This window comes from Triticum aestivum, chromosome 1B (assembly GCF_018294505.1).
Source record: "Triticum aestivum cultivar Chinese Spring chromosome 1B, IWGSC CS RefSeq v2.1, whole genome shotgun sequence".
Classification (NCBI taxonomy): Eukaryota; Viridiplantae; Streptophyta; class Magnoliopsida; order Poales; family Poaceae; genus Triticum; species Triticum aestivum.
The window spans coordinates 497,538,118-497,564,910 of record NC_057795.1 but is presented as its reverse complement, the minus strand read 5'-3'; the positions used below and the strand labels follow the sequence as shown (position 1 = coordinate 497,564,910).

General features: G+C 44.1%; 1 protein-coding gene across 1 annotated transcript in view; it reads right to left on the bottom strand.

Moving 5' to 3' along the window:
* Nucleotides 1-2,404: 2,404 nt before the first annotated feature.
* Nucleotides 2,405-26,793, bottom strand: part of LOC123134755 (uncharacterized) — a 44,404-nt gene continuing 20,015 nt past the window's right edge. Inside the window, exons 6-7 of the mRNA XM_044553939.1 lie at nt 3,147-3,440; nt 2,405-3,037 (exon numbers count right to left, since the gene is read on the bottom strand). Coding sequence (XP_044409874.1) covers nt 2,645-3,037; nt 3,147-3,440 — 687 coding nt within the window. The 3' untranslated portion in view covers nt 2,405-2,644. The remainder of the gene's footprint in view (nt 3,038-3,146; nt 3,441-26,793) is intronic.

The following is a 26,793-nucleotide window of genomic DNA, read 5'->3' as shown; positions in this document are numbered from 1 at the left end:
TTTGTCTTCCTCAGTCTCTTCGAACTTTTCCAATCCTGCTATTTTCCCCAAGTCTTCTTGAGTAATATGATCCCTGAGGGTCAATCCTTTCCCTTCCCCCCTTTGCCCTTTCAAATGAAAAAGAACTACCAATGCAAAAAATGAAATGAAATGAACAATTGCTACTTCTTTATTAAATTACACCGAAAAGAAAGTCTGTAAAAAACAAGAGCCAACCTAAAACTTAACTACCCCTTGCCCTCCCACTGAACCCTTCTTTCTATCAGAAAAAGGAAGAGCGCACCAAAAAAAAAGAATCTAGAAAAAACTCCGCAACTTACGCTCTCATTGCAGCGGCACCTGTTAAAGTGGCGGCAAGAAATAAAAGACCAAAAAGAAGGGTTTTTTAATACCTCTGACGAACCGAACCAAGCAGTCTGATCATCCTTGCCCGCCCCCCTCTTCTGTCAACCGTTGAAAGAGCATAGCCCAGGAATGAACCATATCGATCCAAGGTTGCAAGGAAAGAAGAAAGGTAAACCAGACCATAGAAGTCAATCAGAGAGGACGGTTAGGTTCTTTGTTGCCTCATCTGCTCTTATAGAATTACACGGTTTATCACGATAGACATTCCAATCAATGGTTGGACGATCAATACCATCGAACTATTCCATTCCACTGCTGAATGACGGAAACGGAAGCTTTTTCTTACTGATGGACTGATCCTAGGAGTTCAGACTGACGGTTAGATGGTTGTTCGCTTGTGTGCTTATTTTCCTTCCCCACTCAAAAACAAGTGTTACAGAATGTTCTTCAATTCAAATAGGTATGATCCCGTCCATCCTTCGAGAGCTAGGCACATGCTTCAGAATGAGAGTCTTCGACAGAGATCGTTCCTTCAGTTTAGCAATCAATTAGATCCATACTGACTTAGCTTGAAGCATGGCTTGCCGTTTCGAGGCTCGATGCTACTCTTGGGAACATTATTGATACATCGACTTTCAAGCATCTTGTAGTTGAGTGGTACTGCCATCAACAGTACCAAGATGGAAAGGGACTGCTGAACATGGATAGAACGAGAGTCGAACTCGCATGTCTCTCTTTTCCTGTTAGTTAGGAAAGAAAGCCGATATAAACAGCTCCATATTAGTGAATTGCCTCTGACTACTCTTCCCAGGCTGGTCAAACTATAGTAAACTTATTGGACAGACGGGTCAACCACTTGATCGAGGGGAGTAAGGTTCGTCACCACAGTCCCGATAGAAGGTCGAGTTTAAAAACAAACCAAAGACAAAGCAACGAATGAAACGAAGGACGGCTCGCTTCGCTTTACAACCAGGGCGGGTCTCACTGACAGATCAATGCGCAGGACGCACGATCTACAAACAACAATAGAGAGAGAGCCAACCAAGAACGAAAGAACCTGGAAACAAACCCGCGAGCGAATACCAAACAGAGTAAGAAGGAGGAAGGGCCGAAGGCGGCTTACTAAGCGAGAAGGCCCCAAGCAATAACGCGTTAGAAGGGAGCTTGCTGCTTTGCAACCTAAGCGGTATAGCTAAGCTTACTCATCAAGGGCCGATAGATAGAGCTGCTCTTGTTGCTAATGGAGAAAGATTGGAGTGAAGTTTAGTATGCTTTGTAAGATCAGAGGAGGAAAAGAATGAAGGTGTGGGCAAGGCCCCCTCAATGTGTATTCGACTACTCATTACGGAACCACCGATTGATCCGATTAGACTTCCCGCGGAGTAGCGCTGGGAACTTGCTGAATCAACTCCTTGGAATCAGAGGCCTGATTGAGGGTCAATCCAATGGTAACCTCAACCTAGGAATGCCTGTTTCACTTCCTTGACAGAGCCCACTGAGATGCTCTGTCTCGATGTTGACCTAACATGGATTGATTCTAAATTATGAATCCAAAATCCTGATCTCGCAAAGGATCCGCAATAGCTGTGTGTACTCGAGTTTGACCAAAAATAGAGGAAAATATATAGCCATTAATTAAGGACTCTTGATAACAGCGGGAAGATGATGCTAAAATTGAGGTATTCGGTTCCCTTGGATCCCTGCCTACTGGTCTGGTTTATTGGACCCTTCGTGCTTCTCTAAAATAATTGCACTTATTAGAATTACTAATCACAGTACATTGCCGAATATAAATATTCACTAATGAATACGAAAAGACTCTTTTACTATTCTTGGTTTTCCACTCACCCAAGTTCAGTTCAAATAAAATGGCATGAATAGATCGAACACAAGGAAATAGATAATATGATCTGGCAAACATAGACAAAGTTCCAGATGTGGCACATGCCTTCCTTCACTTATTTCGCTTCTAGCTCCTTTCTTAGACAAATTTATCGAGGATCTAGAAGAATTTTGCTAGGGCCCAGATGACCTTCACTTCAACTTGATCACCATCGAATTCTCTTTTTTGAGTCCTAATTCTACGGGGTAACTCTAGACGTTCTTCACTCCTAATTCTACGGCTGCAGTCTAGACATAATTTCAAATTCTTGTCCTCTTCTTGGCTGTCACAGGTCGTGATTACTCTTAGGTCCACCTCTATGTGGAGTTTGTACTTGCTACCTTTAGGCAATGCAATCGCGGGTGGTCCCAGTGGAAGAATGCACGTGGAACCACAGGGCAGGGACAAGCTACTGCCTCATTCAAAACTGAAGAGATTGACACTTTTGCTCCCATAGTCAATGGCAATTGCCTGGACGCTACCATACACAGAGCGGCTTCTCGAACTGAAGTCTTTGAGGTTCAACCTGACCTCAACATAGGTCTCAACTACTTCCGGAATCACCAAGTATGTGATCTCCAACTTGCGGCCAAGGCCTCCATAGATGGTTTGTGTGAATTCCTCAACTTCATCAGGATCAGTAACATCCCAGCCTCGGCGGAAATGACCGCCCCAAGATCCCTCATCATCAGTAGAAGAACCCTCATCGTATTCTGTGAAAACCAGGTCTTCTGTGAAAACCTCCAAGCAAAAGGCACCGTAAGCATGTAGTATCCCACATGGTCCAATGAGTACCAAATCCATTCCTTCCTACACATGAAAGCATGAATGTGAAGGATTTTAATTTATTACAATATATAATGCATGTAAAGAGGCATAAATCATGTAGTAGATATATCATACGGTAGCTAGTGTATACCTCTTGTACTTCCCCCTCGAGCGCCATATAGATGACAAAACTTTGGTACCAGTCATGGGCGTCCATACGGCTGATACGGAAGTTTGCACGAATGGCCAACACTTGCACCGCACGTAAAATTGACAACCCAGTCAAATCTTCATCATCGGAATGCTCCGAGGCAAATGAAGCATCATCCTCACCTCCGTCACCATCCTCACCTCCGTCACCATCCTCATTGGCAGTGTTAATAAACCATCCATGAAACTTCAGTTTGGTTCCATACATGTTCCAATCCCACACTTCACTCATCGGCTGATTGTTGTCACCCTCAAGCAAGGAAAAAAAGAGATATTAGCAAATAGGATATGTCACTACAGAATGTCATCAACCACCACACAATTGGGACTGGCAATAGGCATATCTATAGTACAAACAACAATATGGACCGACCTTACCTGTTTTACTTCTACATTCCACAAACAGTGAACAACAACAAAACTAATCACGCCACAAGCAACGTATTGTACAGCAGGCTGCCCCCCACCCTGAAAAAAAAGATGAGATGAGCATATAGAACAAGGCATTTTATTTTCAAGATAATATCAGGTGCAACTCAAGTAGCATAACTCACCTGTGTGGATTGAAACCAGTTCAGTATGATGATAAATACAGTGTATCGCAAAAATGCGTAATTAAAGAAATGGTTCTTGCTAGCTCTTGGCACAGCGATACAGAGGGCAAGTGCAACACATATACCTGGAACCAAAAAACAGAAATCCATATTATGTGCTGAGTGATGCAGCAACTGCTCCAATATGCAGAATTTAATACAATAGTTAATCCAAGAGGAAGTTCAAACTTCAAAATAATTTGTTTTTCTTTGTGCATACTGTCTCGGCCCCTTGGGCCACAATTTTTTTTAATCATACCGGCAACAGCAAAAGAGTGGCATGGATCCCATATAGAGCAACCGAGCAAGTAAAACAGCCAAGCAAGCAGGGCGCATCTGAACAAGAATTGGAAACGTTCTAGTTTCAAATCTGCACTTTTCCCTAGTACTAATACTAAAGAATAAACAAAAGATAGAATGTTCTCTTAGATCAACAAGAATAAGAAAATGCTGATAAATGCTATTTCGTCCTCGTAGACCAACAAGAGAAAGAGCTGCAATGATGCAAAAAATTTACTGAGGTCTCACTATAAATACAGGTGATTATGCCAAATGAAGTTGGCACGCACAAGTCATAGTGAAGCTGATGTTACTTTTATTCTATTACTAACCACATATCTATAACCATTGCAAGTTTCAGAAGAACAAACAGCAAATGTAATTTGGCACAAACAAAAGAACTTCTATTCTATTACTAACCAGATATTGCAGTGTCGGCAATGAAAAGCATGGAGGCAGCATCTGTGGGTGGGAACACGTGCTGTGCATAACAATGCATATCAGATTAGTTGAACTATTAAACTAAAAACGAACCCACTAACAATATTATCATTAAAAGTTCACTAAAAAGATCTATGACATTTATTGGAGCATAAAAAATTTAGCTACCCTGACCATAACTGAAGTGAACACCACCCAGAAAGTGCTGCTCATAATTCTTAGAAATACACAATATAACTAATAAAAAAACCTGGATACGGGAAGAAATTCCCAAAACATTGTTTGCTAAACAATGCTTCATAGCAGCACAGCACATGCAAACAAAAAATCCGAGGATTGAAGCCACAGCCCATGACTTGATGACGCCTACTGAAACTCATAAAATCAGATATGCATGAACTTAAACCATATTAAAAAATATTGGTAAATGTAGGCAGCTGGCATCAAACTAGTGTAAGGATGAACCCTTCATGACTTTGTCCTGCTGAGCTAAGATAAATCCAAAGACACCATAACATGAATAGTAATCAAGATCTAGTAAGATGCTAATATCTCAACTTAACAAGGAAAATCTGTCCACAATGAAACAAGTCAACAACAAAGTATGGTTTCAGTTCCATGCCACTTAACTGTACACAATGAATAGTAATCAAAGGAAAGAAGTCAATAAGAAACTATTTCCATGCCACATAACTGTTGATAAAATATTGAAACCTGCTTTAGCATTGATACTTCATATGCTACTTGCCGTGCAAACTTTTGAGAATTACTACGACATTCCACAATGAGGTGGACAAGACAGCGGTGAGGAGCCTACCAAAAAAAATCAATGCTAAAAGATCATTATGGAGTGCACAAGAGGTCAATCTAATAATTTTTAGTCACCATGTTTTTATTCCAGCCATAGTATCCTGAAGATAAAATCTGGTCTAGAACAGTTCTGAAAAAAGATAGAAAAAAGATAGATGCATAATAACAAGCTCCGCACAATTGGACCCATCAAAATGAGTAGGAACATACTGTGGATACGTGGAGCATCCAAACGAAACTTGAACAGAGAGAACACTGGCAAAAGCACATCATGCATTTTGTTGGATATCATCATCTCCTGCATAATAATAGATAAAATAAATAATTTTCATTTAATAGAAACGAATGAATTCAGGTGGCTAACCCCCAAGCGTAGTTTGCTTAATAAAAAGACAAAATATATTGTTCTGTTGGCGACTAATAAGATATGCCAAAGGAGACGTCGATGGGCCTGCCTAATCCGACCTCGCGGGGGCGGAAACTAGGAGGAAAAACTAAGGTGAGGAGAGGGGGATCTGAGACGGCGAAGGGCCTAACCCGACCTGGCGGCGGCGGGCGGAAAGACTATGGGGATCGGCGGAGTTGATACGGCAGGACGCCGACTTCGAGTTTAGTGATGAGGACCGGAGGGCAGAACCCGGAAGGGCACAAGGGGGGCAGTCGATTGGGAGGGCGAAGCAGCAGAGACAAAAAAAAGTATGAGGAGAAGCACTTACCAGACGGCGACGAGCCCGACGCCGGAAGCTAAACAGCTGTGGGCGGCAGAGAGGAGAGCAAACCCTAGCGGCCGCGGAGAGGACTAGAGGAGAGGCAGCTGTAATAAATTTAGGACCGATGGGAACGAGATCGTCTGAATTTTATATCCCCACGACCACGATTTAGGACCTAGATTAGCTTTCCCGTGGGCACGGTTTTAATATGGTAACCTAGCAATACATGCATGCATGCATGCGAGTATTTAATTAAAAACTACCACATTTCATAAAAACGTGCCTATAAACTATCATTCTATAAATTTATGCCAAAAACAATCACTTTTTTACTGACAAAAAACTAATATCACTTTCGAAAAATGACCAGTTTAGAAGATTTAAACATGTTTATGACAAGTGGGGGCCATCCATCAGGGCTGACGTGGCAGGAAAGTCAACACCTTTTTTTACTGTTAAGTTGATCGTTATGACAAGTGGGCCCCACACGTCAGTATCTATCTTCTTCTTCCTCCTCCTCCTCCTCCTATATTCTCTTGCCCATTTCAACGAACACCTCGTCTTCGTGTCCCTCGGCGAGCACTTGTGTTGTCCATGTCGCCCACCTAGAGGCTGCCGAGTCGAGGATGACGGAGGCAGCGCCGTAGCAGGCGTGAGACGCTGGCCGGTCGTCGTCGCGTGCGGGAGCGCGGGAGGGCGGGCTGGTCGTCGTTGCGGTCGCGTGCGGGCCGGCATCTGAGCTCGCCGCCGTAGCTGTCGCGTGCAGAAGTGCGGGCGGGCCACCGCAGCCATCCCGTGGGTGCTCGCGCAGTCGTCGAACCGCGCACAAGCCGCGAGCACGCGCTGGTCGCCGAGCCGCATGCTCGCGCTGGCTGGTCGCCAAGTCGTGCGTACGTGCTCACGCTGGCTGGTCGCCAAGCCATGCATACTTGCTCGTTGGTGCTAGCAAGCTAGCGCTGGGTGGCCGTGTGCGGTCGAGCAGTGTGGGTCCGTCGGAGTGCCCGATCTGGGCATCGCCACCGGGTGTGTGGGTCGCGTCCGCATGCTGCCCGCCGGGCGTGCTCACCGTCATCTCGTGCGCTTGTTGACTTGCCACGTCAGCCCTGACTGCGGGCCCCACTTGTCATAAAGGTGTTCTTCTAAACTGGTCATTTCCGAAAGTGGTAATTGTTTGCTACGAGTTAGTAAAAAAATGGTTGTTTTTGGCATAAATTTGTAAAGTAGTAGTTTCTGGACACGTTTTCATGAAATGTGGTAGTTTTTGGTTAAATACTCCATGCATGTAGTAACTGCCACATGGGATTTCTTTTGATTTCCGAACTTTAAAATGTTTTATCTCTTTAACCCTATGTCGAAATTCAGATCCGTTTTCACGGTTAGCTTTTTGATGAGATGTTCAAAACTAGATCCTATGTTGATATGTTCTGATAACTTTTTTTTCCCAACACTAGTTGCCAGATTACAATCACTTGGTCACTAGGTATAGTCAAGTTGCTTACCAGGTTAAAATCAAATGGTTGCCAGATTTTTTTTTCACTTTGCTGCTTACCAATGTAAGCCTTTTCTGATACTAATCACGTATTTTTGGTGCTCAGAGTGGATCGAATACTCACTACTGACTTGTAGATCATCGCTATGACAAATAAACGTGTGAAAATAATCTGGTAACATTGTGTTGTTTAGATGGTAACTATTAACGTGAAATATGCCCATCGCTCTGTTTTTCCCCTGGCGAAAGCTAGGGTTCCCCTTTTCCCCTGGCGGTCTCGCTAGGGTTCCCACAAATCCAATTACCCCGTACGAAATTCTCACGCAAGGTTGCTCGCCGAGTGATCCTAGCGTGATCCCATCAATCTTAGGCGCACTAACGAACGCCGGCATGTCCGATGAGAGAGGAGACCAGCCGCCTGGCGCGGGATCTTCTAGGGCTGGCGGCGGCGGCGATGGAGGCGAGTACACATCCGATTACAAGGCGAGTTTGGAGGACAGATTTCAAGGTCTGAAGCTACATGGTGAGGAAGAAGAAGAGTTAGATCTATCCGGGGAGTTGAAGACTTAATCAAGGAGACAAGGTGGATAACGATCTTTAGGGTTCATACTCAGAAACACTTTAGTCATGTAGCCCTGTTTAAGACGATGAGAAACGCCTGGATCCCGGCGCAGGGTGTGACGTTCAAAACTAGGAACCCTAACCTATTTTTGGCACAGTTTATGTGATTGGGAGATTGGAATCGGGTCATGAATGGCGGCCCGTGGCTGTTAGGGAGTATGGAGTGGTAATTGAGGAGTATGACGGTATCACAAATGCTGATGATTATAAACTTGATAGGATCCCGGTCTAGTCAAGGATTATCGGGATCCCAGATGGGCTGATGAAGAAGAGAGAAGTAGCTGAAAAGATAGCTAGAAAGGTCGGAGTCCCATCGATCAAAGTTGTAGTTAATGAAGGCCTCTTAAACCCCACAAAGTATCTGCGGGCGAGGGTGTTTGTAAGGCTCGATACACCACTGGTCCGCTTTGTGCCTCTAACTTTGAAGGAACTGAAGAAATATCCTGTTGAGTATGAAAAATTGCCTGGTTTCTGTTATTTCTGTGGTATGATGGGACACGTGGTGAGTGAATGTGGAGATGGAATACATGCGGAGGAAGAATGTGAGTGGGGGGAATGGCTCCTGGCAAATTTTGAGTCTCGGTCTGGTGGTGGAGGCCGAGGGGGTTTTGGCCGAGGTGGTACTGCTTGGAGAGGAGGGGCAGTGGGGAGGGGAAGAGGAAACCCCGGTGACCCAAACCCAGAAGAAGGAAGAGAGATGAATCTTGGCAGAGGTACGGGACAGGGCATGCCAATGCCAACAGCAAGGAAAAGACTGGTTGGACCGGATGGCACTTTCATAAAACATAATGAGGGGTCATCTTCCTCAACAGGTGTTGTGGCTGGGCGAGTTCTGCAGCTAGAATAACACTGAGTTTACAGGTGGACAAGAGCTTGATGACTACACCACAAAAGGTGCAGGATCAAAAGAGATAGAGAACTGCGGAAGGGGAAACTATGACCTTAACAGAAGGAAACAAGGATACTGACATGGGATCGGCGACCCCTCATGAAAGGGATCGCCGGGCACAATGAAAACTCTATGTTGGAACTGCCGTGGGATGGCCAGCACCACGGCAGTTCGAGCGCTTCTGGACATTCAGAAGCAATGGGGCCCGGATGTGATCTTCCTGTCCGAGACACATCTGTATAAAGCAAAGGCAAAAAAATTGATGAGGAAACTGTCGATGGATAGGATGGAAGTTTATGAAACTGACGGTCCTAGTGGGGGGTTGTTGTTAACTTGGCGCAACCCGGTTGTGATACAAGCCCTGAGTGTATAAAAAAACTACATTGATGTGGCTATAGATGGCCCTGGAGAAGCTATGTGGAGATTGACTGGGTTCTATGGTGAGCCCAAGTGGGAGGACAAACATCTATCTTGGGAGTACTTGAGATCTCTAAGGCCGCAGATGAATGGACCATGGGTGGTCATTGATGATTTTAATGAAATCTTATATTCACATGAGAAAGAAGGAGGGGCTCCAAGACCAACCCAAATGATGAAAAATTTCAGAGATGCGTTGGTGGATTGCCAGCTTGATGACATGGGATTTAAGGGTGAAATGTTTACATGGAGACGGAGGAGACTGAGAGAAAGATTGGACAGAGGTATATGTAATGGAGCTTTCCATGCTCTATTCCCAGATGCGACCATCACCAATGATGAACACTCTAAATCGGTCCATCGTCCTTTGGTCTTGGATTTGGAAGGGGATAGTAGTGTTGTCCATCGCCCTACTGATGGAACCCGTCGCTTTGAGGCAAGATGGTTGCAGGAAAATGATGTTGCGCAGTGGGTCACTGATGCCTGAGAGAACACGAATGAACAAAACTCGTTCACGGCGCGAACAACAGCAGTGCACAAGGAGTTGCACCATGGGACATGACGGTGTTGTGTGCGCCACAACGTCGTCTGAAGAAACTTAAGGTGGAGCTTGAAAGCTTGCGGTCGGGACCCCTTACTGAGGAGGCGGCAGACCGGCAACGAGAAATTCTTATCCTCATTGAAGAAACTCTAGAGAAGGAGGAACTATATTGGGTGCAACGGAGCCGTGCCAACTGGCTGAAGTATGGGGATCCAAACACAAGCTTCTTTAACAACTTCGCGACGGCCAGAAGAAGAAGGAATCAGATCCAGAAACTACTTGGAGATGATGGTGAGTGGAAGGAAGATGTAGTATCCATGGGAAACCTAATTTCTGATTATTTTAAGTCGTTGTTTACTTCTGAAGTTGTACACCCAAACATGGATGTTTTGAATAAAGTGAAAACTAGAGTTTCGGATTATATGAATGAAGCATTGCTTGCACCGTATACGGCTGAGGAGGTGAAAAAGGCATTGTTTAGTATCGGCGATCTTAAAGCGCCCGGTCCAGATGGATTGCATGCAATCTTTTACAAGAGGTTCTTGTTGGAAATATGCCCTATAGGCAATAATAAAATGGTTATTATTATATTTCTTTGTTCATGATAATTGTCTGTTATTCATGCTATAATTGTATTATCCGGAAATCGTAATACACGTGTGAATACATAGACCACAACATGTCCCTAGTGACCTCTAGTTGACTAGCTCATTGATCAACAGATAGTCATGGTTTCCTAACTATGGACATTGGATGTCATTGATAATGGGATCACATCATTAGGAGAATGATGTGATGGACAAGACCCAATCCTAAGCATAGCTCAAAGATCGTGTAGTTCGTTTAGCTAGAGCTTTTCCAAATGTCAAGTATCATTTCCTTATACCATGAGATTGTGCAACTCCCGGATATCGTAGGAGTGCTTTGGGTATGCCAAACGTCACAACGTAACTGGGTGACTATAAAGGTGCACTACGGGTATCTCCGAAAGTGTCTATTGGGTTGGCACGAATCAAGACTGGGATTTGTCACTCCGTATGACGGAGAGGTATCTCTGGGCCCACTCAGTAATGCATCATCATAATGAGCTCAATGTGACCAAGTGTCTGGTCACGAGATCATGCATTACGGTACGAGTAAAGTGAGTTGCCGATAATGAGTTTAAACGAGGTATTGGGATACCGACGATCGAGTCTCGGGCAAGTAACATACCGATTGACAAAGGGAATTGTATACGGGGTTGTTTGAATCCTCAACATCGTGGTTCATCCAATGGGATCATCGAGGAGCATGTGGGAGCTAACATGGGTATCCAGATCCCGCTGTTGGTTATTGACCGGAGAGGCGTCTCGGTCATGTCTGCATGTCTCCCGAACCCGTAGGGTCTACACACTTAAGGTTCGGTGACGCTAGGGTTGTAGAGATATGAGTATGCAGTAAACCGAAAGTTGTTAGGAGTCCCGGATGAGATCTCGGACATCACGAGGAGTTCCGGAATGGTCCGAAGGTAAAGAATTATATATAGGATGTCGAGTTTCGGGGAAAGTTTCGGGGGTCACCGGTATTGTACCGAGACCACCGAAAGGGTCCCGGGGGTCCACCGGGTGGGGCCAACTATCCCGGAGGGCCCCATGGGCTGAAGTGGGAGGGGAACCAGCCCCAGGTGGGCTGGTGCGCCCCCCTTGGACCCCCCCTGCGCCTAGGGCTGGAAACCCTAGGGTGGGGGGCGCCTCCACTTGCCTTGGGGGGCAAGGCACCCCCCTTGGCCGCCGCCCCCCCCCTAGGAGATCCCATCTCCTAGGGCCGGCGCCCCCCCTAGGGGCCCTATATAAAGAGGGGAGGAGGGAGGGCAGCCGCACCCATGCACTTGGTGCCTCCCTTCCCCCTTGCTACACCTCTCCCTCTCACAGACGCTTGGCAAAGCCCTGCCGGGATCCCTGCTGCATCCACCACCAAGCCGTCGTGTTGCAGGATCTTCATCAACCTCTCCTTCCCCCTTGTTGGATCAAGAAGGAGGAGACGTCTCCCTGACCGTACGTGTGCTGAACGCGGAGGTGCCGTCCGTTCGGCGCTAGGATCTCCGGTGATTTGGATCACGACGAGTACGACTCCCTCAACCCCGTTCCCTTGAACGCTTACGCTCGATCTACAAGGGTATGTAGATGCACTCCTCTCTCTCGTTGCTAGATGAACTCATAGATTGATCTTGGTGAAACCGTAGGAAAATTTTTATTTTGTGCAACTTCCCCATCAGTGGCATCATGAGCTAGGTCTATGCGTAGTTCTCTTTGCACGAGTAGAACACAAATTTGTTGTGGGCATAGATGTTGTCAACTTTCTTGCCACTACTAGTCTTATTTTGCTTCAGCGGTATTGTGGTATGAAGCGGCCCGGACCGACCTTACACGTACGCTTACGTGAGACAGGTTCCACCGACTGACATGCACTAGTTGCATAAGGTGGCTAGCGGGTGTCTGTCTCTCCCACTTAAGTTGGAGCGGATTCGATGAAAAGGGTCCTTATGAAGGGTAAATAGAAGTTAACAAATCACGTTGTGGCTTTTACGTAGGTAAGCAAACGTTCTTGCTAGAACCCTATTGCAGCCACGTAAAACATGCAACAACAATTAGAGGACGTCTAACTTGTTTTTGCAGCATATGATTTGTGATGTGATATGGCCAAAAGTTGTGACGAATGATGAATGATATATATGTGATGTATGAGATCATGTTCTTGTAATAGGAATCACGACTTGCATGTCGATGAGTATGACAACCGGCAGGAGCCATAGGAGTTGTCTTAATTATTGTATGACCTGCGTGTCAATGATTTAACGCCATGTAATTACTTTACTTTATTGCTAAACCATTAGCCATAGTAGTAGAAGTAATAGTTGGCGAGCAACTTCGTGGAGACACGATGATGGAGATCATGATGATGGAGATCATGGTGTCATGCCGGTGACGAAGATGATCATGGAGCCCCGAAGATGGAGATCAAAGGAGCTATATGATATTGGCCATATCATGTCACTGTTTAATTGCATGTGATGTTTATTATGTTTATGCATCTTGTTTACTTAGAACGACGGTAGTAAATAAGATGATCCCTCATAATAATTTCAAGAAAGTGTTCCCCCTAACTGTGCACCGTTGCGAAAGTTTGTCGTTTCGAAGCACCACGTGATGATCGGGTGTGATAGATTCTAACGTTCACATACAATGGGTGTAAGACAGATTTACACATGCAAAACACTTAGGTTAACTCGACGAGCCTAGCATGTACAGACATGGCCTCGGAACACAAGAGACCGAAAGGTCGAACACGAGTCGTATGGAAGATACGATCAACATGGAGATGTTCACCGATGATGACTAGTCCGTCTCACATGATGATTGGACACGGCCTAGTCGACTCGGATCATGTATCACTTAGATGACTAGAGGGATGTCTAATCTAAGTGGGAGTTCATTAAATAATTTGATTAGATGAACTTAATTATCATGAACTTAGTCTAAAAACCTTTGCAAATATGTCTTGTAGATCAAATGGCCAATGCTCATGTCCACCTCAACTTCAACGCGTTCCTAGAGAAAACCAAGCTGAAAGATGATGGCAGCAACTATACGGACTGGGTCCGGAACCTGAGGATCATCCTCATAGCTGCAAAGAAAGATTATGTCTTAGAAGCACCGCTAGGTGAAGCTCCCATCCCAGAGAACCAAGACGTCATGAACGCTTGGCAGTCTTGTGCTGATGATTACTCCCTCGTTCAGTGTGGCATGCTTTACAGCTTAGAACCGGGGCTCCAAAAGCATTTTGAGCAACACGGAGCATATGAGATGTTCGAAGAGCTGAAAATGGTTTTCCAAGCTCATGCCTGGGTCGAGAGATATGAAGTCTCCGACAAGTTCTTCAGCTGTAAGATGGAGGAAAATAGTTCTGTCAGTGAGCACATACTCAAAATGTCTGGGTTGCACAAGCGCTTGACTCAGCTGGGAGTTAATCTCCCGGATGACGCAGTTATTGACAGAGTCCTTCAGTCGCTTCCACCAAGCTACAAGAGCTTTGTGATGAACTTCAATATGCAGGGGATGGAAAAGACCATTCCTGAAGTATATTCAATGCTGAAATCAGCAGAAGTAGAGATCAAAAAGGAACATCAAGTGTTGATGGTGAATAAAACCACTAAGTTCAAGAAAGGCAAGGGTAATAAGAACTTCAAGAAGGACGACAAGGAAGTTTCCGCTCCTGGTAAGCCAGCTGCCGGGAAGAAGTCAAAGAATGGACCCAAGCCTGAGACTGAGTGCTTTTATTGCAAAGGGAAGGGTCACTGGAAGCGGAACTGCCCCAAATACTTAGCGGACAAGAAGGCCGGCAACACTAAAGGTATATGTGATATACATGTAATTGATGTGTACCTTACTAGTGCTCGTAGTAGCTCCTGGGTATTTGATACCAGTGCCGTTGCTCATATTTGTAACTCACAGCAGGAGCTGCGGAATAAGCAGAGACTAGCGAAGGACGAGGTGACGATGCGCGTCGGGAATGGTTCCAGGGTCGATGTGATAGCCGTCGGCACGCTACCTCTACATTTACCTACGGGATTAGTTTTAAACCTCAATAATTGTTATTTAGTGCCAACTTTGAGCATGAACATTGTATCTAGATCTCGTTTAATACGAGATGGCTACTCATTTAAATCCGAGAATAATGGTTGTTCTATTTATATGAGAGATATGTTTTATGGTCATGCCCCGATGGTCAATGGTTTATTCTTAATGAATCTCAAACGTGATGTTACACATATTCATGGTGTGAATACCAAAAGATGTAAAGTTGATAACGATAGTCCCACATACTTGTGGCATTGCCGCCTTGGTCACATTGGTGTCAAGCACATGAAGAAGCTCCATGCCGATGGACTTTTAGAGTCTCTTGATTATGAATCATTTGACACATGCGAACCATGTCTCATGGGCAAAATGACCAAGACTCCGTTCTCCGGAACAATGGAGCGAGCAACCATACATACTGATGTGTGCGGTCCAATGAGCGTTGAGGCTCGTGTAGGATATCGTTATGTTCTCACTCTCACTGATGACTTGAGTAGATATGGGTATGTCTACTTGATGAAACACAAGTCTGAGACCTTTGAAAAGTTCAAGGAGTTTCAGAATGAGGTAGAGAATCAATGTGACCGAAAAATAAAGTTCTTACAATCAGATCATGGAGGAGAATATTTAAGTCATGAATTTGGTACGCACTTAAGGAAATGTGGAATCGTTTCACAACTCACGCCGCCTGGAACACCTCAGCGTAACGGTGTGTCCGAACGTCGTAATCGCACTTTATTGGATATGGTGCGATCTATGATGTCTCTTACCGATTTACCGCTATCTTTTTGGGGATACGCTCTAGAGACAGCTACATTCACTTTAAATAGGGCACCGTCTAAATCCGTTGAGACGACACCGTATGAATTATGGTTTGGGAAGAAACCTAAGCTATCGTTTCTGAAAGTTTGGGGATGCGATGCTTATGTCAAGAAACTTCAACCTGAAAAGCTCGAACCCAAGTCGGAAAAATGCGTCTTCATAGGATACCCTAAGGAAACCATTGGGTATACCTTCTACCTTAGATCCGAAGGCAAGATCTTTGTTGCCAAGAACGGGTCCTTTCTGGAGAAAGAGTTTCTCTCGAGAGAAGTAAGCGGGAGGAAAGTGGAACTTGATGAAGTACTACCTCTTGAACCGGTAAGTAGCTCAGCTCAGGAAGATGATCATGTGGTGCCTACACTGACTGGAGAGGAAATTAATGATGATGATCAAGGTACTTCGGATCAAGTTGCTACTGAACTTCGTAGGTCCACAAGGACACGTTCCACACCAGAGTGGTATGGCAACCCTGTCCTGGAGATCATGTTGTTAGACAACGATGAACCTTCGAACTATGAAGAAGCGATGGCGGGCCCAGATTCCAACAAATGGCTTGAAGCCATGCAATCCGAGATAGAATCCATGTATGAAAACAAAGTATGGACTTTTACAGACTTGCCCGATGATCGGCGAGCGATAGAAAACAAATGGATCTTTAAGAAGAAGACGGACATGGATGGTAATGTTACCATCTATAAAGCTTGACTTGTCGCTAAGGGTTATCGGCAAGTTCAAGGGGTTGACTACGATGAGACTTTCTCTCCCGTAGCGAAGCTGAAGCCCATCCGAATCATGTTAGCAATTGCCGCATACTATGATTATGAGATATGGCAGATGGACGTCAAAACGGCATTCCTTAACGGTTATCTTAAGGAAGAACTATATATGATGCAACCGGAAGGTTTTGTCGATCCTAAGAATGCTAACAAGGTATGCAAGCTCCAGCGATCCATTTATGGGCTGGTGCAAGCATCTCGGAGTTGGAACATTCGCTTTGATGAGATGATCAAAGCGTTTGGGTTTATGCAGACTTATGGAGAAGCCTGCGTTTACAAGAAAGTGAGTGGGAGCTCTGTAGCATTTCTCATATTATATGTAGATGACATACTTTTGATGGGAATTGATACAGAACTTTTGGACAGCATTAAGGCCTACTTGAATAAGTGTTTTTCAATGAAGGACCTTGGAGAAGCTGCTTACATATTAGGCATCAAGATCTATAGGGATAGATCGAGACGCCTCATAGGTCTTTCACAAAGCACATACCTTGATAAGATATTAAAGAAGTTCAATATGGATTAGTCCAAGAAAGGGTTCTTGCCTGTATTGCAAGGTGTGAGATTGAGGTCGGCTCAATGCCCGACCACGGCAGAAGATAAAGAAGAGATGAGTGTCATCCCCTATGCCTCAGCCATAGGATCTATTATGTATGCCATGCTGTGTACCAGACCTGATGTAAACCTTGCCGTAAGTTTGGTAGGAAGGTACCAAAGTAATCCCGGCAAGGAACACTGGACAACGGTCAAGAATATCCTGAAGTACCTGAAAAGGACAAAGGACATGTTTCTCGTCTATGGAGGTGACGAAGAGCTTGTCGTAAAGGGTTACATCGATGCTAGCTTCGACACAGATCTGGATGACTCGAAGTCACAAACCGGATACGTGTATATTCTGAATGGTGGGGCAGTAAGCTGGTGCAGTTGCAAGCAAAGCGTCGTGGCGGGATCTACATGTGAAGCGGAGTACATGGCAGCCTCGAAAGCAGCGCATGAAGCAATCTGGGTGAAGGAGTTCATCACCGACCTAGGAGTCATACCCAATGCGTCGGGGCCAATCAAACTCTTCTGTGACAACACTGGAGCTATTGCACTTGCCAAGGAGCCCAGGTTTCACAAGAAGACCAGGCACATCAAGCGTTGCTTTAACTCCATTCGTGAAAATGTTCAAGATGGAGACATAGATATTTGTAAAGTACATACGGACCTGAATGTGGCAGGTCCATTGACTAAACCTCTCCTTAGGGCAAAACATGATCAACACCAGAATTCCATGGGTGTTCGATTCATCACAATGTAACTAGATTATTGAACTCTAGTGCAAGTGGGAGACTATTGGAAATATGCCCTAGAGGCAATAATAAAATGGTTATTATTATATTTCTTTGTTCATGATAATTGTCTGTTATTCATGCTATAATTGTATTATCCGGAAATCGTAATACACGTGTGAATACATAGACCACAACATGTCCCTAGTGAGCCTCTAGTTGACTAGATCGTTGATCAACAGATAGTCATGGTTTCCTAACTATGGACATTGGATGTCATTGATAACGGGATCACATCATTAGGAGAATGATGTGATGGACAAGACCCAATCCTAAGCATAGCTCAAAGATCGTGTAGTTCGTTTAGCTAGAGCTTTTCCAAATGTCAAGTATCATTTCCTTAGACCATGAGATTGTGCAACTCCCGGATACCGTAGGAGTGCTTTGGGTGTGCCAAACGTCACAACGTAACTGTGTGACTATAAAGGTGCACTACGGGTATCTCCGAAAGTGTCTGTTGGGTTGGCACGAATCGAGACTAGGATTTGTCACTCCGTATGACGGAGAGGTATCTCTGGGCCCACTCGGTAATGCATCATCATAATGAGCTCAATGAGACCAAGTGTCTGTTCACGGGATCATGCATTACGGTACGAGTAAAGTGACTTGCCGGTAACGAGATTAAACGAGGTATTGGGATACCGACGACCGAGTCTCGGGCAAGTAACGTACCGATTGACAAAGGGAATTGTATACGGGGTTGTTTGATTCCTCGACATCGTGGTTCATACGATTAGATCATCGAGGAGCATGTGGGAGCCAACATGGGTATCCAGATCCCGCTGTTGGTTATTGATTGGAGAGGCGTCTCGGTCATGTCTGCATGTCTCCCGAACCCGTAGGGTCTACACACTTAAGGTTCGGTGATGCTAGGGTTGTAGAGATATGAGTATGCAGTAAACCAAAAGTTGTTCGGAGTCTCGGATGAGATCTCAGACGTCACGAGGAGTTCTAGAATGGTTCGGAGGTAAAGAATTATATATAGTAAGTCGAGTTTCGGCCATCGGGAAAGTTTTGGGGGTCACCGGTATTATACCGGGACCACCGGAAGGGTCCCGGGGGTCCACCGGGTTGGGCCACCTATCCTGGAGGGCCCCATGGGCTGAAGTGGGAGGGGAACCAGCCCCAGGTGGGCTGGTGCGCCCCCCCTTGGGCCCCCCTATGCCTAGGGTTGGAAACCCTAGGGTGGGGGTGCCTCCACTTGCCTTGGGGGGCAAGGCACCTCCCTTGGCCGCCGCCCCCCCTAGGAGATCCCATCTCCTAGGGCCGGCGCTGAAGGAAATATGCCCTAGAGGCAATAGTAAAGTTATTATTTATTTCCTTATTTCATGATAAATGTTTATTATTCATGCTAGAATTGTATTAACCGGAAACATGATACATGTGTGAATACGTAGACAAACATATAGTCACTAGTATGCCTCTACTTGACTAGCTCATTAATCAAAGATGGTTATGTTTCGTAACCATAGACATGTGTTGTCATTTGATTAATGGGATCACATCATTAGGAGAATAATGTGATTGACATGACCCATTCCGTTAGCCTAGCACTTGATCGTTTAGTATGTTGCTATTGTTTTCTTCATGACTTATACATGTTCCTGTAACTATGAGATTATGCAACTCCTGTTTACCGGAGGAACACTTTGGGTACTACCAAACGTCACAACATAACTGGGTGATTATAAAGGAGTACTACAGGTGTCTCCGAAGGTACATGTTGAGTTGGCGTATTTTGAGATTAGGTTTTGTCACTCCGATTGTCGGAGAGGTATCTCTGGGCCCTCTCGGTAATGCACATCTTTATAAGCCTTGAAAGCAATGTGACCAAATGAGTTGGTTATGGAATTATGCATTACGGAATGAGTAAAGAGACTTGCCAGTAACGAGATTGAACTAGGTATTGGATACCGACGATCAAATCTCGGGCAAGTAACATACCGATGACAAAGGGAAGAACGTATGTTGTTATGCGGTTTGACCGATAAAGATCTTCGTAGAATATGTAGGAACCAATATGGGCATCCAGGTTCCGCTATTGGTTATTGACCGAGAATAGTTCTAGGTCATGTCTACATAGTTCTCGAACCCGTAGGGTCCGCACGCTTAACGTTACGATGACAGTTTTATTACGAGTTTATAAGTTTTGATGTACCGAAGTTTGTTCGGAGTCCCGGATGTGATCACGGACGTAACGAGGAGTCTCGAAATGGTCAAGACATAAAGATCGATATATTGGAAGCCTATATTTGGACATCGGAATCGTTCCGGGTGAAATCGGCATTTTACCGGAGTACCGGGAGGTTACCGGAACCCCCCGGGGGGTTATTGGGCCTACATGGGCCTCGAGGGAGAAGAGGGAAGGAGGCAGGAGGGGGCCGCGCGCCCCTCCCCTTCCTAGTCCGAATAGGACAAGGGAAGGGGGGCGGCGCCCCCCCTTTCCTTCCCCTCTTCCTCCTCTTTCCCCCCTTCTCCTATTTCAACTAGGAAAGAAGGGAGTCCTACTCCCGGTGGGAGTAGGACTCCCCCCTTGGCGCGCCCTCCTTGGCCGGCCGCCTCCTCCCCCCTGGCTCCTTTATATACGGGGGCGGGGGGGCACCCCATAGACACACAAGCTGATCTACGGATCGTTCCTTAGCCATGTGCGGTGCCCCCCTCCACCATATTCCACCTCGGTCATATCGTCGCGGAGTTTAGGCGAAGCCCTGCGCCGGTAGAGCATCATCATCGTCACCACACCGTCGTGCTGACGGAACTCATCCCCGAAGCTTTGCTGGATCGGAGCCCGGGGATCGTCATCGAGCTGAACGTGTGCTGAACTCGGAGGTGCCGTACGTTTGGTACTTGGATCGGTCGAATCATGAAGACGTACGACTACATCAACCGCGTTGTCATAACGCTTCCGCTTATGGTCTACGAGGGTACGTGGACAACACTCTCTCCTCTCGTTGCTATGCCATCACCATGATCTTGCGTGAATGTTGGAAATTTTTTGAAATTACTACGTTCCCCAACAGTGGCATCCGAGCCTTGGTTTTATGCGTAGATGTCATATGCACGAGTAGAACACAAGTGAGTTGTGGGTGATACAAGTCATACTGCTTACCAGCATGTCATACTTTGGTTCGGCGATATTATGAGATGAAGCAGCCCGGACCGACATTACGCGTACGCTTACGCGAGACTGGTTTCACCATTGCGAGCACTCGTGCTTAAAGGTGGCTGGCGGGTGTCTGTTTCTCTCACTTTAGTTGAACCGAGTGTGGCTACGCCCGGTCCTTGCCAAGGTTAAAACAACACTAACTTGACGAACTATCGTTGTGGTTTTGATGCGTAGGTAAGAACGGTTCTTGCTCAGCCCGTAGCAGCCACGTAAAATTTGCAACAACAAAGTAGAAGACGTCTAACTTGTTTTTGCAGGGCATGTTGTGATGTGATATGGTCAAGACGTGATGAGATATAAGTTGTTGTATGAGATGATCATGTTTTGTTGAAGTTATCGGCAACTGGCAGAAGCCCTATGGTTGTCTCTTTGTTGCATAAGATGCAAGTGCCAAATAATTGCTTCAGTTTATCGCTATGCGATAGCAATAGTTGCAAGAGCAATAGCTGGCGAGACGACCATGTGACGACACATTGATATAGATCAAGATGATGAAGATCATGGTGTCGTGCCGGTAACGATGGAGATCATGATAGTACTTTGGAGATGGAGAACAAAAGGCGCAAGATGATCATGGCCATATCATGTCACATATTTTGATTGCATATGATGTTTATCTATTATACATCTTATTCTGTTTTGTTTGACGGTAGCATTATAAGATGATCTCTCACTAATTATCAAGAAGTGTTCTCCCTGAGTATGCACCGTTGCGAAAGTTCTTCGTGCTGAGACACCACGTGATGATCGGGTGTGATAGGCTCTACGTTCAAATACAACGGGTGCAAAACAGTTGCACACGCAGAATACTCGGGTTAAACTTGACGAGCCTAGCATATACAGATATGGCCTCGGAACACGGAGACCGAAAGGTCGAGCGTGAATCATATAGTAGATATGATCAACATAATGATGTTCACCATTGAAACTACTCCATCTCACGTGATGATCGGACATGGTTTAGTTGATTTGGATCACGTGATCACTTAGATGACTAGAGAGATGTCTGTCTAAGTGGGAGTTCTTAAGTAATATGATTAATTGAACTTAAATTTATCATGAACTTAGTCCTGGTAGTATTTTGCAAATTATGTTGTAGATCAATAGCTTGTGTTGTTGCTTTCATATGTTTATTTCAATATGTTCCTAGAGAAAATAGTGTTGAAAGATGTTAGTAGCAATGATGCGGATTGGATCCGTGATCTGAGGTTTATCCTCATTGCTACACAGAAGAATTATGTCCTTAATGCACCACTAGGTGATAGACCTATTGCAGGAGCAGATGCAGACGTTATGAACGTTTGGCTAGCTCAATATGATGACTACTTGATAGTTTAGTGCACCATGCTTAAGGGCTTAGAATCGGGACTTCAAAGACGTTTTGAATGTCATGGACCATATGAGATGTTCCAAGAGTTGAAGTTAATATTTCCAGCAAATACCCGAGTTGAGAGATATGAAGTCTCCAACAAGTTCTATAGCTAAAAGATGGAGGAGAATCGCTCAACTAGTGAGCATGTGCTCAGATTGTCTGGGTACTTCAATCGCTTGAATCAAGTGGGAGTTAATCTTCCAGATAAGATAGTGATTGACAGAATTCTCTAGTCACCATCACCAAGTTAGTAGAACTTTGTGATGAACTATAGTATGCAAGGGATGACGAAAATGATTCCCGAGCGCTTCGTGATGTTGAAATCAATGAAGTTAGAAATCAAGAAAGAGCATCAAGTGTTGATGGTTGACAAGATCACTAGTTTCAAGAAAAAGGGCAAAGGGAAAGAAAGGGGAACTTCAAGTAGAATGACAAGCAAGTTTTCACTCCCATGAAGAAGCCCAAAGCTGAACCAAAGCCTGAAACTGAGTGCTTACACTACAAAGGAAATGGTCACTAGAAGCGGAAATGCCTTGAATATTTGGTGGATAAGAAGGATGGCAAAGTGAACAAGGGTATATTTGATGTACATGTTATTGATGTGTACCTTACTAGTGTTTATAGTAACCCCTGAGTATTTGATACTTGTTCGGTTGCTAAGATTAGTAACTCGAAACAGGAGTTACAGAATAAACAGAAACTAGTTGAGGGTGAAGTGACGATGTATGTTGGAAGTGGTTCCAAGATTGATATGATCATCATCGCACACTCCCTATACTTTCGAGATTAGTGTTGAACCTAAATAAATGTTATTTGGTGTTTGCGTTGAGCATGAATATGATTTGATCATGTTTATTGCAATACGGTTATTCATTTAAAATCGGAGAATAATTGTTGTTCTGTTTAAATGAATAAAACCTTTGATGGTCATACACCCAACAAAAATAGTTTGTTGGATCTCGGTCGTAGTGATACACATATTCATAATATTGATGTCAAAAGATGCAAAGTTGATAATGATAGTGCAACTTATTTGTGGCACTGCCGTTTGGGTCATATCAGTGTAAAGCGCATGAAGAAACTCCATAAAGATGGATTTTCGGAATCACTTGGTTATGAATCATTTGATGCTTGCGAACCGTGCCTTTTGGGCAAGATGACTAAAAACTCCGTTCTCCGGAACAATGGAACAAGCTGCTGACTTATTGGAAATAATACATACCGATGTATGCGATCCAATGAGTGTTGATGCTCGTGGCAAGTATCATTATTTTCTGACCTTCACAAAATGATTTGAGTAGATATGGGTATATCTACTTGATGAAACATAAGTCTGAAATAATTGAAAGGTTCAAAGAATTTCAGAGTGAAGTGGAAAAATCATCATAACAAGAAAATATAAAGTTTCTACGATCTGATCGCGGAGACGAATATTTGAGCTACGAGTTTGGTCTTTAGTTAAAACAATGTGGAATAGTTTCACAGCTCACGCCACCTGGAACACCACAACGTTATGGTGTGTCCGAACGTCGTAACCGCACTTTATTGGATATGGTGCGATCTATGATGTCTCTTATCGGTTTTACCACTATCGTTTTGGGGTTGTGCATTAGAGACAGCTGCATTCACGTTAAAAGGGCACCATCTAAATCCGTTGAGACGACATCGTATGAACTATGGTTTAGAAGTAAACTTAAGATGTCGTTTCTTAAAAGTTTGGAGTTGCGATGCTTATATGAAAAAAGTTTCAACCTGATAAGCTCAAACCCAAATCGGAGAAGTGCGTCTTCATAGAATACCCAAAGTTAACTATTGGGTACACCTTCTATCACAGATCGGAAGGCAAGTTATTCATTGCTAAGAATGGATCCTTTCTAGAGAAGGAGTTTCTCTCGAAAGAAGTGAGTGGGAGGAAAGTAGAACTTGATGAGGTAACTGTACCTGCTCCCTTATTGGAAAGTAGTTCATCACAGAAATCTGTTCCTGTGACTACTACACCAATTAGTGAGGAAGTTAATGATGATGATCATGAAACTTCAGATTAAGTTACTACAGAACCTCGTAGGTCTTCTAGAGTAAGATCCGCACCAGAGTGGTACGGTAATCCTGTTCTGGAAGTCATGTTACTAGACCATGATGAACCTATGAGCTATGAGGAAGCTATGATGAGCCCAGATTCCACGAAATGGCTTGAGGCCATAAAATCTGAGATATGATCCATGTATGAGAACAAAGTATGGACTTTGATTGACTTGCTCGATGATCAGCAAGCCATGTTAAATAAATGGATCTTCAAGAGGAAGACGGACATTGATAGTAGTGTTACTATCTACTAAGCTCGACTTGTTGCGAAATGTTTTCAACAAGTTCAAGGTGTTGAATACGATGAGATTTTCTCACTCGTATCGAAGCTTAAGTCTGTCTGAATCATGTTAGCAATTTCCACATTTTATGAAATCTGGCAAATGGATGTCAAAACTGCATTCCTTAATGGATTTATTAAAGAAGAGTTGTATATGATGCAACCAGAAAGTTTTTGTCAATCCTAAAGATGCTAACAAAGTGTGCAAGCTCCAGCAATCCATCAATGGACTGGTGCAAGCATCTCGGAGTTGGAATATACGCTTTGATGAGTTGATCAAAGCATATGGTTTTATACAGACTTTTGAAGAAGCCTGTATTTACAAGAAAGTGAGTGGGAGCTCTGTAGCATTTCTAATATTATATGTGGATGACATATTGTTAATTGGAAATGATATGGAAATTCTGGATAGCATGAAAGGATACTTGAATAAGAGTTTTCCAAAGCAAGACCTCGGTGAAGCTGCTTACACATTGAGCATCAAGATCTATATAGATAGATCAAGACGCTTGATAAGATTTATCAATGAGTACATACCTTGATAAATTTTTGAAATAGTTCAAAATGGAACAGTCAAAGAAGGAGTTCTTGCCTGTGTTACAAGGTGTGAAGTTGAGTAAGACTCAAGACCCGACCATTGCAGAAAATAGAAAGAGAATGAAAAGTCATTCCCTATGCCTCAGTCATAGGTTCTATAAAGTATGCTATGCTGTGAACCAGACCTATTGTATACCTTGCTCTGTGTTTGGCAAAGGAATACAATTTTGATCTAATAAGTAGATCACTGGATATGGGTCAAGAATATCCTTAGTGAGGACTAAGGAGATGTTTCTCGATTATGGAGGTGATAAAAGAGCCCGTCGTAAAAGTTACAACGATGCAAGCTTTTACACCAATCCAGATGACTCTAAGTCTCAATCTGGAGACATATTGAAAGTGGGAGCAATTAGCTAGAGTAGCTCCGTGCAGAGCATTGTGGACATAGAATATTTGCGAAATACATACGGCTCTGAATATGACAGACCCGTTGACTAAGCTTCTCTCACGAGCAAAACATGATCATACCTTAGTACTCTTTTGGGTGTTAATCACATAGCGATGTGAACTAGATTATTGACTCTAGTTAACCCTTTGGGTGTTGATCACATGATGATGTGAACTATGGGTATTAATCACATGCAGATGTGAATATTGGTGTTAAATCACATAGCGATGTGAACTAAATTATTGACTCTAGTGCAAGTGGGAGACTGAAGGAAATATGCCCTAGAGGCAATAGTAAAGTTATTATTTATTTCCTTATTTCATGATAAATGTTTATTATTCATGCTAGAATTGTATTAACCAGAAACATGATACTTGTGTGAATACATAGACAAACATATAGTCACTAGTATGCCTCTACTTGACTAGCTCATTAATCAAAGATGTTTGTGTTTCCTAACCATAGACATGTGTTGTCATTTGATTAATGGGATCACATCATTAGGAGAATAATGTGATTGACATGACCCATTCCGTTAGCCTAGCACTTGATCGTTTAGTATGTTGCTATTGTTTTCTTCATGACTTATACATGTTCCTGTAACTATGAGATTATGCAACTCCCGTTTACCGGAGGAACACTTTGGGTACTACCAAACGTCACTACGTAACTGGGTGATTATAAAGGAGTACTACAGGTGTCTCCGAAGGTACATGTTGAGTTGGCGTATTTCGAGATTAGGTTTTGTCACTCCGATTGTCGGAGAGGTATCTCTGGGCCCTCTCGGTAATGCACATCTTTATAAGCCTTGCAAGCAATGTGACCAAATGAGTTGGTTATGGAATGATGCATTACGGAACAAGTAAAGAGACTTGCCGGTAACGAGATTGAACTAGGTATTGGATACCGAAGATCAAATCTCGGGCAAGTAACATACCGATGACAAAGGGAACAACGTATGTTGTTATGCGGTTTGACCGATAAAGATCTTCGTAGAATATGTAGGAACCAATATGGGCATTCAGGTTCCGCTATTGGTTATTGACCGAGAATAGTTCTAGGTCATGTCTACATAGTTCTCGAACCCGTAGGGTCCGCACGCTTAACGTTACGATGACAGTTTTATTATGAGTTTATAAGTTTTGATGTACCGAAGTTTGTTCGGAGTCCCGGATGTGATCACGGACATAACGAGGAGTCTCGAAATGGTCGAGACATAAAGATCGATATATTGGAAGCCTATATTTGGACATCGGAATCGTTCCAGGTGAAATCGGCATTTTACCGGAGTACCGGGAGGTTACCGGAACCCCCCGGGGGGTTATTGGGCCTACATGGGCCTCGAGGGAGAAGAGGGAAGGAGTCAGG